Raw genomic sequence first — 21427 nt, forward strand, 5'->3', positions numbered from 1 at the left:
GGTCTGCAAGTACCATCCAGTGATACGTTGCTGCTACCCATATGAATGTTAAACTTCAGTTGCCACCTCTCAGCCCATCTGCTTAACTTTTTGCGACCCTGTTGCAGTATCTGCAAACTTAGACATTAACCCTGATATACCTTCATCAATATCACTGATAAATATTGAAAACAACAATGGACTCAGTACTGACCCCTGCTAAACTCCAGTAATAACATTAGTCCAGAAAGAGCAGTGTCCACTGATAACCATTCTGTCTTCTCCCACTCAACCATCCTTTTATCCATTGTAGCAACTTGTCCTTAATGCCATATTGCTCCAATTTGTACAGTAGTCTTCCATGTGCCACGGTATCAAAAGCTTTCCTAAAATCCAAGTATATGATATCAAAATTATTCTTTGCATCCAGTTTCTTTGTGACCACATTATAGTATCCAATCAAATTTGGATGACAAGACCTCCCTTTAACAAACCCATGCTGTGTCTTAACTATTACTGCAGTCTTGTCTAGATGATCCTGCAATGCTTCTTCAACCAGCGATTCCATTATTATCCCCGGAACATAAGTTAAACTAACAGGTCTATAGTTACCTGCATCACCTTTTGAATCCCCTTTGTGAATTGGTGATACATTTGCACACTTCCAGTCCATGGGGACCTCCCCTGAGTCCAAGGAAGCTCTCATAATTATGGCTAGGGTTTGCTTACTTCCTTTGCTGCCTCCTTTAATATAACTGGATAGATCCCATCCACCCCCTGGTGCCTTCTTTATGTTTAAGTTCAACAATTTCTCCTCCACTTTGATCTCAGTTATTACAAAGTCACTTAGCTCCCTGTTATAGTTTGATCAACTTCTGGCAGTCCCCTCCTTGAATAACTCCTCATGTGTGAATGTAGATGCAAAATACTTATTCAGTTTATCAGAGCATGATCATCAATAGTCAAAAGGGGTTAGAGGATAAATAATAGCAACCTAAAATAAGGTGAAGTTAAAAGTAAGAAATAGGGCAGAAAGAGTTTTTCTCAGTACTTGATAACTTATAGTGAGGGAGATGGAAATAACAAGATTAATAAAGTTAAAAGTAAGAAAAATATAATGAAGCACATTGCTTAGGCACTCGGGAGTGGTAATTACAGCATGTCCCAAAGAGGGAGGATCCTGGAGGGAAAAAACTGCTAAAAAATGACTCAACTGATACGCAAATAAAATCTATATTTAAAAACTAAGAAATATAATGAAAGAAATTACAAATTAAATTAAACAAAGAAACGATCAGTAAAAGGGTGCTACATTAGCAGATAACATTCCTGCCAAAATCATTAGTTTAACAATTACTTAACCTTAGAACACTACTGATAAATGAATAGGCATTAATATTACTATATTGTTAGGGTGGAATAAATAATTATATTACAAAGAATATTAAAGACGGTAAATGTGCCCATATCTAAAGCTATTTTATTTATCATTATGACATTGAAGGGTAGCAATTTTCTCTCTGTTATTCCATATTAGCATAGGAATATATATATATATATATATATATATATATATATATATATATATATATATTATATATTCTATATAATATTATATATTCTATATAATATTATATATTATATATATATATATTAGCATTCTTTCATTATTCACCATAAGTTGTGGTCATCCTCTGCAATCTTGATAGGTGAAAGGCATTTACTAGATTAGGAGTGGGGGGGGAAGGAGATCCAGAGCTTTGTAAATATTATCAGAAGGAAATAACAACACTTGTGCTCTTTTTCTAAGACATTATTGAAAAAAAATTTTTTATATGTAAAAATAAGTTACAGCATTTAAATATAATACTATAAAATTTATGATGCATCACCAACTGGGGGGGGGGGAGAGAGAGAGAGAGAGAGAGAGAGAGAGAGAGAGAGAAACAGTTATCAAGTAAATATGATCATGCTATTACATGTGGAGACCACAACTGCATTGTAAATTCTGGGAGTAATGGGGTTTAAAAAAAAAATTCTGATGTCTCTAAAACTTCAAAAATTGAAAGTTTATACTTGGGTCTGAGCCTCAAAGTGCAAGACCTGCTAATAACAAGAACACCAGAAATTAACCAGGCTATTTAACATTGCCTACTGTCCTGTTTATGGGTAGTGGCAAAAGGTTGATAATCTAGTCAATAATAATTAACAGGAGTCAAAAAATTAAATCTAGTTAATTTTTTGGTGTTTTTTAGTGGGTTTTATATGTTGAGGGTCAAGCGCAGAGTATAAACATTCAATTTATGAAGTTTTAAAGAATCAGCACACTTTATCATTTTTTTTTTTTTTTTATATTAAACCTGGAAATTTTGGTAGAAATGTTAACCAATAATGTAGCACTTTTTCACTTGTAATTTAATTCAGTTAAATTTTTTATTTATAATTTCTTTCATTTTATTTTAGTTTCTAAATTTAAATTTTAACTACACATCATTTAGTAGTTAGCAGTTTGTTTTTCCAGGGCTCTCATTAGTAGGCTTAAGGTGTAATTATATCCTTGGAGTGCCTGCGTAATGTTCTTTTGTTCTATTTTTGTGACATTTAAAATTTTTTTGTCTAGTTAATTCTGACTTTCTTGCTATTAGGAACTGAAGGCTTGGGGGAACTCTTCCTATCCTTAATTTTTGCTTTTAACTTAGTCTTAATTCTAGTTATTATTTATCTCCCCCCCACCTGTATCTTCAAATAGAGTAGAGAAGCTCACGCAGGAACTTGAAAGTTTCTGCAAAGTTTAACATAAATGAGGAAGTCAATTACTTGATGCCATTTATAGCTCCACAGCCTAGCTGCTACTCAATGATGAAGTGCTAATCAACACCAAAACAGCCACCTGATTCATTAATGGATCTTGCACTTTGAGTCTTGTGATCAAAGTAAAAACTTTCAATTTATGAATCTTTAAGAGGCACTAGCATTTGTGCATTTCTTTGTTAGGTAGTTAATACAGTATTATTAGTGGTAAATGATGCAAGGTTATACAGCATAAAAACACTAGCCACGTTATTGTTCATCCCCCTTTAATAATTTATCTAATCCTTCCTTAAATTTATTGAAGCTATCTAATTCCACATATCAGATGGAAATTTGTTTCAACAATCAATTACTCAATGGGTGTCAAAGTCAAATTACTCAAAGTCAATTACTTGATGCCATTTATAGCTCCACAGCCTAGCTGCTACTCAATGATGAAGTGCTAATCAACACCAAAACAGCCACCTGATTCATTAATGGATCTTGCACTTTGAGTCTTGTGATCAAAGTAAAAACTTTCAATTTATGAATCTTTAAGAGGCACTAGCATTTGTGCATTTCTTTGTTAGGTAGTTAATACAGTATTATTAGTGGTAAATGATGCAAGGTTATACAGCATAAAAACACTAGCCACGTTATTGTTCATCCCCCTTTAATAATTTATCTAATCCTTCCTTAAATTTATTGAAGCTATCTAATTCCACATATCAGATGGAAATTTGTTTCAACAATCAATTACTCAATGGGTGAAAGCAAAATTTCACACATCTACCAGGCATCCAGTGTTTTTTTCAATTTGTCCCCTTGTGCATTTTCTGGGCCAAGAATAAGGATGTCATCATCATTTAGTTTAGTCAATTTATTTAAGACTATCTATTCGATCAGGTATCTCCATAGGTGGCTAGTTTCCAGGCACTGCAATTTGCAGAACTGAAGTCTTACTTGGTAAGAGTATCCCTTTGTGTCACTAACTAATCATTTTTCTCTTCTCTGCATCCTTTCCACTGGATCCACATTGTTCACAAAATGAGGATTCTAGACCTGTATGCAGTACTGAAGATACATCCTAGCCATTGTCTTTTACAATAGGATAATCATCTCCTTCTCCCTGCTGGCAAAATTCCTGTATATAACCAATAGAACCTCATGAGCTGTCCTAGTAGCCTGCTAGGACAGCTACATTGCTCAGAGAACTTCACATTAGACTATACAATTACAGCCAAGTCTTTTTTGTTGTCCATCACCTTAAGTGTGCAGGCCCCTTCATAGCCGGGGTGGGCAGGAGCAGCAGTTATTAAATCCTCATTAGTTATTTGATTTTTTTTTGTGCTAAATAACAAACAGTGGATATAGTCACAATCAACTCAAAGGATTGTGGCTAGCCAACTTTGCTCTGGTGCTTGAACCCCATCCCATTCACATAAGCTGCAAAAGATTTTTCAGTTCAAAAACAAAATACATTTTTTGATAATTTTATTGTTTATATCATTCAGTTCATTTCATTAAAATCTTAAAATAAAAAATAATTTATTAATTTAGCATTAATTAGTACATACATGTTAAATTTTCTGCTTCCAAGGTTAACTTTTCAGGCTTTAATGGCTGCAAATCTTTGACCCATTTTATCAGGTTCTAAAATCCTTCAGTGGCATACTCAATTAATAAGACTACCAACTCATTCAACCGATCTGGTGTCAACATGGAACAACGGTAGATTTTGATCAGCTTCATCTTTGAAAAAGCTCCCTTCAGTGCTGGCCACTGATGCTGGCAACATTACAGAATTCTCAGCAATATGAAAAGATCTGCTAATGATACTGCCAAATTGTTTGAGCAGAAGATGATATTTGGAAAGAATAACTGCCTTCAGAATGGTCTCACAATATTTTAATACTTTATATTAATTGATGATGGAGATGACTTTGTGATCATGCAGAATTTCTAAATCCACATTAGAAATTTATCATTATGCTTTACTTACAATCAATTCAACTCCGTCTTTCAATTACTGGGTTGGGCTGTCTAAAAATGTCAAAAAAGTGGATCCTAAAATTTTCCTTCTATATCATTCCAATTTCTTCTTTGTGTTCACCATCACAAATTTCTTTTCTGCAGCAAATTCAAGTTCAATTTCCAACTATTTTTGCATCCTCTAGAAGGAATTAGCATCGGTGAAGAAAAAAAAAAAAAAAAAAATATATATATATATATATATTCCCGTTTCACCCACCCATCCATTCACTCCAAAAGTTTGTCTATTTCAGCCTTAAATTTATTTAAGCTGTCAACTTCTGCAATGGCAGATGGAAGTTTATTCAAGCAATCAACCACCTGCTGGCTAAAGACAAATTTCTGCACATCTATTCTACAACTGTCTTCTCTCAATTCGAATTTATGCCCCTCACATTCTCATCAGCATTGAGCTTTCTCATACCATTCAAGGCCTTATACATCTCGCAAAGAATCCAAAGGCTGCAATTTGCAGAATTTAAGCCTATCCAGGTAACAGCAACCCTTTATTCCACTCATTAATCTTGTTGCCCGTCTTTGTACTCGTTCTAGCAACTCTACATCCTTCCTAAAATGATGCCTCCAGATTCATCTCCTCTAGGTGTGGCCTGACCATTGCCTTGTATAATGGGATAATCACCTCCCTGTTCCTGCTAGAAAAATTCCTATATATTATTGACAAGACTATGACCTGCCCTGGCAGCCCCTCTGCACTGCTCAGCAAACTTCATATTTGACTGCACAATTACACCAGGTCTTTTTCACTTTCCAGAGTGTAGTACCACACAGTTGGTATGTTTCTCTTCGGTTATTGCTACTCATATGCAGTACTTTGCATTTGTCAATGTTAAACTTCAGTTGCCACTTCTCAGCCCATTTGCCCAACTTATCTAGATCCAGTTGTACTCCCCAAAACAACAATAGGCCCAACACTGAATCCTGGGGAACTCCACTAATAACATTTGTACACGAAGAGCAGTGTCCATTGATTACCACTCTCTGTCATCTCCAACTCAACCATCCCTTTATCCATTGTACCAACTGTACAGTAGTCTTCCATGTGCATCAGTATCAAAAGCTTTCTAAAATCCAAGTATATGATATCAAAATTATTTTTTGCATCCAATTCCTTTTGTGACCACATCATAGTATCCAATCAAATTGGTCAGACAAGACTTCCCCTTAACAAACCCATGCTGTGTCTGAACTATAATTGCAGTGTTTCTTTAACCAGTGATTCCATTATTTTCCATGGAACAGAAGTAAAAGTAACAGGTGTGTATTACTTGTGTCACATTTGCACATCTCCAGTCAGTGAGGACCTCTCCTGAGTCCTAGGATGCCCTCATAACCATGGCTAAGGGCCTTTTTACTTCCTTTGCTGCCTCCTTTAATATAACTGGATGAATCCCATTCACCCCAGCTGCCTTCCTTATGTTTAACTTCAGCAGTTTCTTCTTCACTTTGCTCACAGTTATTATAAAATCATTTAACTCCCTGTTAGAGTTTGATAAGGTTATGGCCTCCACTTCCCTAAAGAATTCCTCATGTGTGAATGTAGATGCAAAATACTCAATCAGTTTGTCAGCTACCTGAGCACAATCCTCAATAATCGAACCATCGATATCAAGTGAACCAAAATGATTCATCCTCTTCCTTCTAGAGCTGAGATAAGTAAAGAAGTCTTTAATGTTCTTCTTTGCATCCTTTGCCACAGATTTCTCGTAATCTGCATTTGCTTGCCTAATGTCTTTTGTGACTTGATTACAGACCATCTTTTATCTACTATAGGCACCTTGTTTCCTGAGAATTTATATGCATCCCATGCATTTTTCTTCTCTACCATGAGTCTTATTAATTCATCTGACTTCCATTTAGGCCTAAACCTGGAAGAGTATTTCTTAGTTGGTATGCAAAGCCTAGTAGCTTCCACGATTAATTCCTTGAATGCGTCCCATTTAGAAATTGCTGTTGGTAACATCATCAGTTGGTCCCACTGTACAGAATTTAAAACCTGTCTTAGACCACCGTAGTTACCTTTATGAAAGTGAAAACCCTTCGCTTTACCCCTGATGGTAATTTACATCTTTTAGTAAATCCCACATCAGCACACTGATCACTGCCACCTACTAGTGGTTCTTTTATCTGCAGATTCTTAATGCATGAATAATTACTGCTGATAATCAGATCTAGATTATTACTCCCTCTGGCTGCCTTTCAAACATGCTGCTGTAGAAAATCATCCAATAAATCCACAAAAGCCTTGCTAATGTGTGAATGATGAACTCACAAGTTGTAGTCTATATCTGGGAAATTAAAATCCCCCATTATAAGACAATATGATTTACCTATGATTTATAGGCCTACTATTTCTCTGTACAGTTGTTTGTTGTATTCGTCAGTCATTAGGCCTATAACACACTCCTACTCTCAACTTGGTTTTCCCAGTCTTATGCCACACCAAACTGACTCAACACTGCACTGTCCACCTGTGTCAGCTGCATGCACTTCTGTAGAATTGTGTTTCTTAACTAATAGCATCACTCCTACTCCACTTTTATCCTTTCTGTACACATTGTACTGCCCAAATTCCAATTCTGCATTCCTTATCTCTGCGTGCCACCATATCTGTTAAATCCCAACGACATCAGCCTTTGATGTCTTCACCAGCACCTGAAATTCATCAAATTTATCTTCAGTACTCCTAGAATTGGTGTACATGCAAGTATACATTCACCTGTTCTTACTCCTAGTTACCCTAACACAACCCATGTATTTACTTGTTCCATAATGACTCCCAGAAGTCCTTGAAATCCCCAGTACCTTGCTGCTCATTCCAACAGAAGCAGTGCAAGAATCACTTTCACCTCTGCCTGTGGCTACTGTTAATCTATTAGTCTGTGAATCTCCTCAAGCTAGCAGTTTTTCGATCCACCTAGCTCTGCCTCGATAGCATCAGCAAATATTCTTGCACCCTTTCTGTTTAAGTGTATCCCATCCCTATCAACAAGCACAGACCATGCTGAGAAAAAGTCTACCCCACGAGTCCTGCACAATCTTTCCAGGGCAGAATTGATTGATAAGGCTCTCATCATATACTCCCTCCTATTATTGATTTATTATTATTATATTATTTATAATTATTATTATCTATTCTGCAATATTTAAGGTATTCAACTGATTCTGAAAGACCTTTGCTTGTGATGTTCATTTGGCTCAAAATGTTGTACCAAACAATTCAGTAATAGATACCTTTGCTTTAATAGTTTTTTTCCAATGGTCAAAAACCTGGACCCCTAGCTGCCTATATAGAATTCTCTTTTTAAACTGTTCCCTTGTTTCCTGACAATGATTTTTTTTTTCTGTTGCTCTCTTGATTTTTGACACCACCTAAACATTGGTACTGAGCCAGCACTATGATGACCCACCCCTTAAGTGTATCACCTCTGAGTACAACTATACAGTCAACATTTGGATTGAACGAAATCAGATGTTGTTACCTAAAATAACTAAAACAATTCAGTAAACTGTTTAGGTAGCATAACTGACACTGTATAATTTATATCACTTTATTTAAATGATATATATTTATGCTAACAGAGTTAATCAATAATTAAATTTATTAAAAACATTTATTATGGTTAGGAAAGGATGTTACGTGGTTTCTATCCATTTAAATTATAATATATCTAAATTACCACTCTTATACCATGTGGAGTTTTAATATATTATTTTAATATCTTGCTGATATATTTCAGGTACCTTGCCGATGGGTATTGGCAAGATACCCAAAATGTTACTCAATGTACATTAGTTTAGGTAATACCTAAATAAAATATATTAAAACTCTACATGGTATAAAAGTGGTAATTTAGATATATTATAATTTAAATAAAACTTTATTTTAAGTTAACATACCTAAATTATGTAAAAATGATTATTAGGCATAATAACTGCTTAACATTGCTAAGCAAATGAACAATAGTACAATAATAGTTAATGGAAAAATGCAATTGCTTTGCTTGGTGATCATAAACATAAATAAAGCATCTTATATTACATGTGCAGATACACCAATCACATAACATATAGAACAGCTGGAAAACATAATTTATTTAGTTATGCTTGTTTGGAGGCATGCATTTTTGAATAATCAGAATAGTAAAACTTCTTGAACGTTCTTTGGTAATAGTTCTTTTCATATATTTATCACTATGCCAGGTTAAGTATTTTGTTAATTAACAAAATAATAATTTAACTGGTTCTGATATTAACAAAAATAACTAGTCGCAGTAGCATCTGTTGCTGTGAATGTGTGCATAGAATAGTTTTTGATGAAAACAGTGACTGACAGTAAGCACAACCAACAAACAATCTGCAGTCTATAGCTTGCAGAGACCACAGTAGTAACATATCTTACTTCTCTGTGGCAGAGACTGCCACATATTCAAAACAAACAATAAACTTTGCAAGCACACAAAATCAATTTTATCTATTATAATTATTTACTGGTTTTGGCAATGTTCACCATTTGGATTGTCCCCATAAATGGCAAATTCATTCAATGTTTCTTACACTTGCATACTTTTCCCAGTTGGCACCATGCCAATTGAAAAATTTAACTCAATAACTTAGTCTAAAAAGTCTAAAGTGCACAAAACGATATGCTTAAATATATGTCTATCTAATATATTATTGTACATGTGTAATATCGCGAAAATCACTCTGTATTAAGAGCATAAAGAGAAATTCTACAAGTTACACAAAAAAGTGGTCAATACACTGTGAAAACTATTGTAATTACCTACCCTGGGGCGAGGCAAAATTACAACTTTCTTCCTTTTGTGTCTGACAGCCTTTTATTTTTCTATTGTATTCGTGGCTATAGTCGGCAGTCTTTCTCATCTCTGTCCATATTAACTAACAAACAAAAGGCGTCCCTTTTCAATTTAGGCCTGAAGAAGACAACATAATTATTGAATTACATTTACACAAACAAGGAAGGAAAATGGCAATAAAAAAAAAGGAAAAAAAGTCTTACCTTATCTAGCTCGCTGCGCAAATATTCTAAGTCCTTCAGTGATGAAATTGGAATTTCCGCGTGACTAAGAATCTTTAACTATAATTATGAATGGCTAACCAACTATGATAGCAGAATAAATATAACTGTTAATATTACATAAAAATATGGTCCTACTTGATGACATTGCAAAACTGTAAAAGACAAACCAAGCAAGCTCAACCAAAGTTATCAATTAAATGTAATCACTTTTGGTCAAGATAAATTGTGTTTGTATGGTGCAATGGTGGCGACCTCTTCTGTCAGGTTGTTTCTTATATAAAACTTTCGTTTGGAACAGAAGAGGTCGCCATTTTCGCCAACCGGCGTTCGTGACAGAAAATCAATGAGAAAAGGGAATTGTGTACTGGACGTGTTTCATGATGACTGTGGTACAAATTTGCGATTTATTTGGTGATTAACCTGAAATTAAGGAAGCGAATTTATACAGAGTGTACTTGTCTGCATATATAGGATTTCAAAATGACCAAAGACAGATTAGCTGCCTTGAAAGCGGTAAGTGGCGTTTAATTTGACGTACACTATCGTGTGAAGCCTGTTTCGCGCGATGCTAAACAGATTGACACTGAAAGCCAAGCTTTGGCTTAGAGTAAGCCAAAGAAAACTGTCGTGCTATGGGCGGCTCCGTTATCTAGATTTTAGTTATGTTCTGCTCCTAGCAAAAATTATAGACTAATTCGTATATTAATTAAAAAGTATTCTAAGTTTGAAGGTTTTACTGTTGGATGTTTTTACTCTACGCAGTTGCATCTATCTGCAAATTTCAATTTTGGAATCGAATTAGTTTTTTTTTTTTTTTTTTTTTGATTGCCCAATAAAAAGACAAGTTTAAACACACACTATATATATTTTATTTTTTTTCTTTCTTAATATCCTGGTTTTATAACGACTACATTTGAAGCTGTAAAACTCTGCCAATTTTAAAGTGAAACTGGCTGTGGTCTGCAGGGGAAAATTTCTCATGCAGCTTCTTAGAATTCCATCGTTGTAGACAATATATCTGGACTTCTGTACAGCTGACCGGCGAACCGGTTTCCGCTTCCCTGTGAATAAGAACTATAGTTTTAGGTTTTACCAAACTGTTATATATATAAATATGTTTAATATTTACAGTTTTAAATCGACTATTGCTTATTATTAAAAAATAGTAAGAATGAAACACGTTAAAGTAAACAAATGATTGGGTGGAACTATAATAACAGAGTGAACTAATTGTTATTGGGGGGATTTAAGATGCATGTGATAGTTCTATTTACCGGATGCACAAACAGACACCATTATTTTTCAAACGTTGCTTGCATTTTGTATTATATATATATATATATATATATTTTTTTTTTTTTTTTTTTTTTCAGAAATTTTTACCTCGGTTAATATTTTTCCTTTCTGTTTTAGCATTTAGGCCTTTTCAGAAATTTGTAGTTTTGGGGTTTTGTAGGCTATGACCCGCGACTGATCAAAAGACCGATAACGCTGCTTTCGAACATTTGCGTCAAATCCCGGACGGGTGGTAACTCTGTCGCGAAATAACGTCACTGGTGAAGACCTTTAAGGCTACCAGTGTGATTGGTGGCAGTAGCAATTTAAATAATTAAAAACATAAACATGTGTAATAATTTGTAAGCAATACAGCTGTAAATATATATATATATCCAATATTTTAAATTAAATAAAATAAAACATAAGCCAGTAGTATGGCAAGAACTGTAGAGTTTTAATGAACGCCTAATTATTTATTTATTTATTCACTTCATTATAATTTAATTTATGTTAATATTTAATATAATTCAATGATAGTGTATATATATGTATGTATATATATATATATATATATTGCCAAGTCAGGAATATAAGAGAAACATAATTTTCTAAATATTATCCATTACAACAGTTCATAATCTATAACGACCTCGCTCGAAATTACCACCTACAATTGTCATAAAAGCTATGCAAGAGATCAACATACCAGGCGGAAACACTTGTTGGGCCACGATTGGTCTTGTATAGCGTATTATTTTTTTTGTGTGTAGATGCCCTTAATAAAAAATATATATAATATTAAATGTTTAGGTTAGTATTGATTATGTAAAATTTACTGCAAATTCATTACATAATTTACATGTCTTGTATATTTTTGGGACTAGCTACTAGGTTGAACAGTTGACACTATAAAAATAATTTTGGGAAACTTTTCCTGGGTTACATACATGGAATTTAGAATATTCTTCTTAATTAGTTTTATAATGTCAAATTAGCTTAAGGTAAATTAATAACTACTATAATTGCAAAACAAAGGCATTTGAAAAGAAATTACATATAGAAGTAGACAGTGTGAAATTGAAAAGAAATTACATATTAGCATTAGCATTAGTAGAGGCATTTGATACAAGAAAGCAAGCTTATGCAGCATCAGCCAAAAAAAAAAAAAAAAAAACCCACTTCCACTTCACCCCTCTGTTCGTTCAAAATACCTGTCCAGCTGAGCCTTAAACTTATTTAGGCTATCAACCTCCACCACAAGGGATGGAAGTCTGTTCCACCAACCAACCACCCGCTGGCTGAAGGCAAATTTCCACACGTCTATCCTACATCTGTCGTTCCTCAATTTGAATTTATGCCCTCTCAGGTGATTTTTCTGAGCTAGAGGAAGAATCCCATCAGCATTGAGCATGCTTAAACCATTCAAGGCTTTATACACCTCTATCAGATCACCTCGCTGGTGCCTAGTCTCCAGACACTGTAATTTGCAAAACTTAAGCCTTTCTTCGTAAGAGCACCCCTTTGTTCCATTCACTAATCTTGTTGCCCTTCTCTGTACTCGTTCCAGCAGCTCTACATCCTTCTTGAAATGAGGCCTCCAGACCTGTATACAGTATTCTAGGTGTGGCCTGACCATTGCCTTATACAATAGAATAATCACCTCCTTATCCCTGCTGGAAAAATTCCTGTATATCATTGACAATACTCCATGAGCTACTCTTGAAGCCCGTCTGCACTGCTCAGAGAACTTCATATCTGCCTGCACAACCACCCCCAAGTCCCTTTCATTCTCTATCACTGTCAGTGTAGTACCACAGAGTTGATACGTTGCACTGGGGTTGCTGTTTCCCATGTGTAGTACTTTACATTTGTCAATGTTAAACTTCATTTGCCACCTCTCAGCCCATCTGCTCAACCTTTCCAGATCCTGTTGCAGCAGCATAGTGTCAGTAGTGTCCTTGACAACCCTGCCAACCTTTGTATCATCTGCAAACTTGGACATTAAGCTTGATATACCATCATCAATATCATTTATAAATACAGAAAACAATAATGGACCCAATACTGAACCCTGAGGGACTCCACTAATAACATTAGTCCATGATGAGCAGTGTCCATTGATTACCACTCACTGTCTTCTCCCCCTCAATCACCCCTTTATCCATAGTAGCAATTTGCCTCCAATGTCACACTGCTCCAATTTGTGTAGCAGTCTTCCATGTGCAACAGTATCAAAAGCCTTTCTAAGATCCAAATATATAATATCAAAGTTATTCCCTGCATCCAGTTCTTTTGTGACTGCATCATAGTATCCAATCAAGTTGGTCAGGCAAGACTTCCCCTTAACAAAACCATGCTGTGTCTGAGCTATAACTGAAGTCTTGTCTAAATGATCCTGCAGTGCTTCTTTAACCAGTGCCTCCATTAATTTTCCTGGAACAGAAGTTAAGCTCACAGGTCTATAATTACTTGTGTCAGCCTTTGATCCTCCTTTGTGAATTGGGGTCACATTTGCACATTTCCAGTCTATGGGTACCTCCCCTGAGTCCAAGGAAGCTCTCATAATTATGGCTAAGGGTTTGCTTACTTCCTTTGCTGCCTCCTTTAATATAACTGGATAGATCCCATCCACCCCGGGTGCCTTTCTTGTGTTTATCTTCAACAGTTTCTCCTCCACTTTACTCCCAGTTATTTCAAGATTCTGTAGCTTACTGCTAGAGTTGAAAACACCTCTGGCATTCCCCTTGCTGAATAACTCCTCATGTGTGAATGTCGATGCAAAATATTCATTTAGTTTGTTAGCTACCTGAGCAGGATCATCAACAGTTGACCCATCATATCAAGTGGACCAATCTGATTCATCCCCTTCCTTCTAGAGTTTACATAAGTAAAGAACTCTTTGCTGTTTTTCTTTGCATCCCTTGCCAAGGATTTCTCGTAATCTGCCTTCGCCTGCCTAACCTCCTTTGTAACTTGGTTGCATATCAACTTGTATCTATCATAGGCTTCTGTGTCATGTGTTAATTTGTAAGTATCCCATGCATTTTTCTTCTCTGCCATATGCCTCATTAGTTCATCTGACATCCATTTTGGCCTAAACCTTGAACAATATTTCTTAGTTGGTATGTAAAGCCTAGTAGCTTCCAAGATAAGTTCTTTGAATGCTTCCCATTTTGAATTTGCTGTTGGTAACATCATCAGTTGGTCCCACTGTATAGAATTTAAATACTGTCTCAGTCCATCGTAGTCGCCTTTACGGATATAGAAGTAGACAGTGTGAAATTGAAGAACTATCGACTATTGGAACATTTTATCATTACAGTTATTAGGAAAAAATCAGTAGTAAAGAGTGTATAGCTGCAACAGCAAGGAATTGATCTTTCTCTATATCCAATTGTTATTGCACTCCAAATATTGCCATAAAGCAGTGCATTTATGGCAATATTTGGAATTGAAATAAATTATATTGTTTTTATTCATTGAAATAAATTATATTGTTTTTATTATTTAGCATTAGTAGAGGCATATGATGTAAGGAAGCAAGTTAATACAGTATCAACAGGGGAAAAAAAAAAAAAATCTCATTTTCACCCATCCATTTGCTCCAAAAGTTTGTCCAGTTCTTCCTTGAATTTATTTAAGTTAACTTCCATGACAACAGATGGAAGTTTGTTCCAGCAATCAACAACCAGCTGGCTAAAGGCAAATTTCTGCACATCTATTCTACAACTGTCTTTCCTCAGTTTGCATTTATACCCCCTGAACTATGTAATCTGAGCAAGAGGAAGAATCCCATTAGCATTGGGCTTGGGCAAACCATTCAGAATCATTAATGAAAACCATGCATCCACATTACAAAAATGATAAATTATATATACTTAGAGAAAATGAGACAGGAAAAGAAAATTATACACAGAAGTAAATATAATGTAAAATTGAAGTACTGTGGACTGTTAGAGCATGTCTTGTCAATGATATAAACAAGAACATAACATTTGTATTGATTGATTTATTGTAAACTGCACTGATCTGGTGGTCTTGCTAGCGTATAAACAAGAATTTTTTTTTTTTTTTTTTTTTTTTATAATTTATATATCAATGTACATGGTTTATAGGATTGTGCCTAGTTTTCCTTAGTACTATAGGAAGAGCTCCAACTTGTGCAACTTATTAGGTTCCTGATATTTTCAGGTAAGGAAATATCAGGAACCTAATAATTTGCACAAGGTGGAAATACCAGGAACATAACCCTTGTATACTTTCAGATCCTATTGCATTTCAAAATTTGAAAAATTACACATTTGCAGTATAATTTTTTTTTTTTTTGAGAGAATGATGACTAAATAGAGGAGGGCACAAACAAAAATTGTATTGGGCAGCATATACCCCAAGGATGCTCCTGTTCTTTGGTATTATTATTATTATTATTTTTTTTTTTTTTTGTTAAAATGAATGTTAAAAAGTAAAAATGCTTTGATTTACTCAGGATCAGTTTACCTCAGCAGTCAGTTCAACTGACTGAAGTAAATTCATGCTGATTAAGGCAAATAGCATGGTACGTACTGTTCTAACTTAACCTTGGAATAGTGTAGCATTATTTAATTATCTCTTAGTTTTGTGTGATATTTTTAAATTAAATTTAGACTTAACTAATAACTCAGACTAAAGCAGCAGAGCAAAAAGCTAAAGTAGTAAGAAAGCTTTGGCTCACTATAGATCTGCTGAGGGCAATTTTCCTATGAATTAGTGCTGTATAATGTGTGCAGCTTGCCTCTTTGCAAAGTGCCTGTAGCAAAACATGGTACAGTCTAAGGGGAATGTCTTTGTATGTGTTTGTTGTAAAATGTATTCAGTGTTCTGATGGGTAAATATGAGAGCTGGAAGGACAGGGTTGATGCTCTTGAAGGTATTAAAATGAGGGACCCAACACAAACTAAGCTGCCTGGCTCAATATTATCAGAAGTCTTGATCATCAGACAACACAATGGCAGAAACCACTGGTCCCACAGGAAGCAACTGTTATTGGTAACTATCAGAAAAATGGGAAATGTGGAAAAATTATAGGTGGAATAGGACAAAGGTATTTGTGCCAGGAACTGAATTTAATGATATTGTAGGGCAGTAATCTTTTTAGGACACAAAACATGATTACTCTTGTACATGTTAATGCTAATGATATTAATAATAGGAAATCTGAGGATTTACTTAACAGTTATAGGGCAGTGTTGAGTAAAAGTTCAGATTAAATTTGGAAGTGTTTGCTTTCTAACAGTCTCTCCTGTTAGAAGGCACAGACTGCGCTGAAAAGAATTCTATGCTACAAGCCTTGCACAGTCCCTCCAGGGCCAAATTGATTGACAAGACTCATTATATACTCCCCATTGTGATTGGGCAGAATTGCAGACACTTTCATATTCAACCCTCTCTCTCGACTTTTTCTCAGCATTGGCCTGTACTTGTTAAGTAAATCTGCAGATCCCTTACTCTTAAAGTCATTAGTGCCAACGTGTACAACAATATTAACTTTTGTGCCTTTAGAAGGTGATATCTGTTCTACAGTGTCATCAACTTTTGCCCCTGGCAGACATACCCTGGTCCTGTTCCACCTATCCTTTTTGCATAATATATTCCCCGTCTCCCTGACAATAGCCACCAACAATAATTAGTTCCTTTGGGACCAGCGTATTCTGTCTTGGAGATTGCCGCTGTGTTGCTTGATGCACAGGAGTGAGCTCTGGTGTTGAGTTGGGCAGCTCTGCAGACTTATGTAATAAGCTTCATATGTTTTCATCAGTATAATGAATAAATATTGTAAATGGTAAGGGGCCTAGCACTGAACTTTGAAGGACTCAACTAATAAACATTAGTGCAAGAGCTATGGTAGATATAAGTTACAGTACTTTGTAATCAAGTCACAAAGGAAGTTAGGCAAGCTAAGGCAGCTTATGAGAAGTCTCTGGCAAAGCAAATCATCAGAGACGTGTTTATATTAACAGTAGAAGGAAGGGGTTGAATCATTGGCCACTTGATATTAGTGGGTTAACTGTTGATGACCCTACTCAGGTTGCTAACAAATTGAATAGGTACTTTGCATCTGCATTCACACGTGAGAAATTAGTATTAGTAGAGTCATACGATGCAAGAAAGCAAGCTTATATAACATTGGCCAAAAAAAAAACCTGTCCCTTTTCACCCGTCCATTCACTCCAAAAGTTTGTGTAGCAAAGCCTTGAATTTATTTGATATACAGAAACTTTATCCAGTAGGATAACAAAATGATTATCCCTTTGTAAAAGGCCATGGTTAGGCCACATTGAGTATTACATACAGGTCTGGAGGCGTCACTTTAAGAATGATGTCTCCGATCTGGTTGCCCTTCTCTGCATCTGCTGGAACAGATGCAGAGAAGGGCAACCAGATTGGTAAAGGGAACAAAAGAGTTATCTAAAAAGGCTTCAGTTATGCAAATTGCAGTGTCTGGAGAAGAGGTACCTGCAGGGTGATCTCATAGGGGGGGGTGTTTAAGGCATTGAATGGATTGAGTAAGCTGAATGTGAATGGCATTCTTCCTCTTGCTGAGACTACATGCATCACAGGTGTATGAATTTATGTTGAGGAAGGATGATTGCAGGATATGTAAATGGAAGTTTGCTTTCAGCCAGCAGGTGGTTGATTGTTGGAACAGGCTTCCATCTGTTGTTGTGGAAATGGATGGTTTGAATAAATTCAAGGAAGAACTAGACAAATTCTTGGAGGGTATTATTGGGTGAAGTGTATAGTTTGTTTTTTTTTTTGGCTGTTCTATATAAGCTTGCTTTCTTGCATCATTTTCTACTACTCTCTGTTGTCTGCCACTCAACTATCCCTTTAGCCATAAAGTAATTTGTATCTAGTAAAGTATCTAGTATCTTTTTTGTATCTAGTATATATAAAGTATCTAGTAATTTGTCCCATTGTTTCAAATTGTGTAGCTGTCTTTCTTGTGGGATAGTGTCAGAATTTTGCTGAAATTTGTAAATATGATGTCAAAATTATTGTTTGCATTGTTCCCCTGTTACTGCATCATCGTAACTAATCAGATTGATCAGACAGAATATGCAAATTACAGATCCATGCTGTAATTTACAATAATTCCATACCTGTTAAGATAATCCTGCAATACTTTTTTGGAACCTTACTCCATTATTTTTTTTTATGCAACAGAAGTCAAGTTTACAGGTTTATAATTGCTCATATCGCTCTTTGATCCCTTTATAAATAGGGGAGACATTTATGCACCCCCAATCTATAGGAACCTTCCCTGAATCTAAGAATGCCCTTCATAATTCTGGTCAAACATTTGCTTGCCTGTTTTGCCACTTTTAATATAATTGAATAGATCTTAGGTGCCCTGTTTACTCTTACCTGCAGCAATTTCTCTTCTGCTGCTGTCCTTGTTTACTTTTACCTGTAGCAATTTCTCTTCTGCTCTAGTTATAACGAAACCATATAGTTCAGTTGTAACTTGGTGTACTTCTGGTGTTCCTATCCCTAAAAACTTCTGCACACAATAAATATAATTGAAAAATATTTATTTAGTTTGTCAGCAGTCTGAACAGGATCATCAATAGTTATATTATTTGTATCTAGTGGGCCAATATTCATCTTTCCTTCTAGTATAAACATAAGCAAAATTCTTTACTATTCTGTAGGCTTTTATGTTAACTGCTAATTTATAATCATCCCTTGCATTTTTCTTCTTTGCTGCTAGTGTCCTCAGTTCATCTGACATCCATTTAGGTCTAAACATTGAACAGTATATTTGCTCATTGTTTAGACCTAAATTGTTAATATATAAAAGTTTAGTAGCTTTTATGATTGGCAACATCATCAGTTGGTTCCGTTGAATAGAATTTAAAAAATTGTCTGAAGTGAAAGCCCTTCTTTACCTTTTCTTTGTCATTAATTATATTTGTAAGTAGATCCCACATAAATATATTGTGACCACTGCCTCTTACTGGTTCCTTATATGGATATCCTTAATGCATGCAAAGTCAAGCAATTGCTGCTGCTGCTACTCAGCTCAAGTGTTGCTTTCTCTTGTTGCCTGTCTGATGTGCTACTTTCTTCCAGTAAGTACAGAATTTCTGCTGCTGTTGGAGCGACCAATCCACAAATTCCAGTCAATATCTGGAAAGTTAGTCCCCCATTAAGAGACATTCCAATCTACTTGCACACTTTACTTGTCTGTACAGTTGTTCATTAAACTTATTTCTTTTGTTTGGTCTATAGCACACTGCTATTCTCATTTTAGTTTTCCCAGTGCTTATATCACACTAAACTGACTTAACTTTGCACTGGTCACCTATATTGTGTGGGTGCACTGTCTTAGATGCTATTTGATTCTTAACCAAAAGCATCACTTCCCCCATCCTTTCTCTACTGATTGTGCCCATCATATTCATATACCACCTCCCTTTTGTTTAAGTAGCATCATGTTTGATTGGCCTGTTTGTAGTCACTATACATTGTAATTCTTGGAATGTCACTGATGAAGAGTGAATGCTTAACAGACTTAGAATTCAATTCAGTAAATGACACTGTTCCACAAGGAAACTGCTGTACAAATTGGAGCTGTGTGGCATTGGAAGCAGGTTACTGCTATGTATAAAGGAATGGTTGAATCCCACAAGACAGTGGTTATTAATGGGTATTTATCCTCTTGAACTAATGTTCAAGAGGATAAATTGGAATCCTTCTGGCCCATACTGTTTTCAGTATTTATTGCTGTTATTGATGAAGGCATATCATTCTTAATGTATAAGTTTGCGGATGATACAAAGGTTAGCAGGGTGTTTAATGACAGGAATAAAGGTAAAAGGGTAAACTGCAGCCATTATCAAACCACTGCATGATGGAAGCCTCCTCAACAATTCATGTTGAGGGAAATGGACCATAATCTGCCACACTGATCCAGTGCGGGTTTGGCAGATCAACCGTATTTAGCAGTAAGGGGCTTGAACTCCGGTCTACTCAAAGAGCATGTGCTACTAAGGTATTCTACTGCAAGATCTAGATAAATTATAATAATAATATTGTTTAATTATAAGCAGAATGCCATGAATACAAAAGTGCTCTAGGAACGTTTGAGTTTACACGCTCTGAATGGCAGAATACAATAAACATACCTCAGTTGTTAAATAAAATGCTAAATTACATTACATTAATCTAGCACCACATGCACCACTGTTTTTTTTACAAATAGTCATGATGAACCTGACAAGTGCCCAATTTTTTTTTTCTGGAAAAAGTTTTGAATTTTGCTTGCAGTATACCAGTATTTATTTTCTTAATTGATTAGTGTTTACTGTATGTAATTTTTTAATATTTAATAAAAAAAATTTTAATACTGTTTTTGCTCATTTTTAAAAAGCAAAAAAATATTAATATACCATATCATATCTTCCTTCACGGATTAGGTGATCTGCCTGTTCCGATCTCAAAGAGGTCTGCCCATCTTTTCTTCGGTCTTCCTCTGTCTCTTTTTTCTTTTGCTCTATATGTGTAAGCTAATATTAATACTATAGAAAAATAAAAATACAAAGTTATATTTGTAAAATTATATTATTAATATTAAATTATATTATTCTTTTGTCCTATATGTGTAAGCTAATATTAATACTATAGAAAAATAAAAATACAAAGTTATATTTGTAAAATTAAAATATAAATATGAAACTAACAGTCAATTCCATTTTTCCAGTTCAGAGAACCGTTAAATCTCACATTTGTGCAGATGTAATGTGTTTTTTCAAACAAATAAATAATTCAAAGCAGGAACCTATTTTATGCTAAAAATGATTGAGACAAAAAAACAAACAAACCCATTTTGCACAATTAAACATAAAAAAAAAAAACGGGAACTGAGCAGATGCCTCTGCCATACGTCAGCCAATATGCTAATTTCAACCTTCAGGTGTGAGCATCATATTGTTCGTAAGATGCTGTATACAAAACTAGCATGTTGAAGTAAAAGGCAAAACTGTTAACTTAATAATCATGTTGGCTCTTTGCATTTTTAATTCCAGGTAAACAGTTTTTCATCTCCAAAAATATCTTGAATAAGGCCCTGAGTGCCAAGCGATTTTTCTCTGTGACTCATGAAGTGATCTTTGAAAGTGATATAGTTCTATTTTTATTATGCGATTTTCTTCTGTTTTGTTCACTTAAAGTGGTTCTTAACTTAGTCTTCTTCTGTTTTGTTCACTTAGTGGTTCTTAACTTAAAAAGTCTTACGTAAGAACCCAG

The 21427-nt window shown here is 35.1% G+C and overlaps 2 protein-coding genes across 6 annotated transcripts in view; one reads left to right on the top strand and one right to left on the bottom strand.

Annotated features, from left to right (window-relative positions):
* Nucleotides 1–10092, bottom strand: part of LOC150088697 (vacuolar protein sorting-associated protein 37C-like) — a 104700-nt gene extending 94608 nt beyond the window's left edge. Inside the window, exons 1-2 of one of the 3 annotated variants that reach the window (XM_090370861.1) lie at nucleotides 9842–10092; nucleotides 9609–9720 (exon numbers count right to left, since the gene is read on the bottom strand). The gene's annotated coding sequence lies outside the window, so the exon portion shown is untranslated. Of the gene's footprint in view, nucleotides 1–9608; nucleotides 9756–9841 lie in introns of all 3 variants that reach the window. The other 2 variants (XM_090370860.1, XM_090370862.1) reach the window with 2 other exon arrangements.
* An 82-nt stretch (nucleotides 10093–10174) lies between these two features.
* Nucleotides 10175–21427, top strand: part of Syx1A (Syntaxin 1A) — a 483435-nt gene continuing 472182 nt past the window's right edge. For all 3 annotated transcript variants that reach the window (XM_090369620.1, XM_090369618.1, XM_090369619.1), the window contains exon 1: nucleotides 10175–10375. In XM_090369620.1, coding sequence (XP_090225746.1) covers nucleotides 10343–10375 — 33 coding nt within the window. In that variant the 5' untranslated portion in view covers nucleotides 10175–10342. The remainder of the gene's footprint in view (nucleotides 10376–21427) is intronic.

The sequence above is a fragment of the Mastigoproctus giganteus genome, chromosome 3 (genome assembly GCF_048544385.1).
Source record: "Mastigoproctus giganteus isolate SK-2022 chromosome 3, ASM4854438v1, whole genome shotgun sequence".
In the NCBI taxonomy this organism is placed as follows: domain Eukaryota; kingdom Metazoa; phylum Arthropoda; class Arachnida; order Uropygi; family Thelyphonidae; genus Mastigoproctus; species Mastigoproctus giganteus.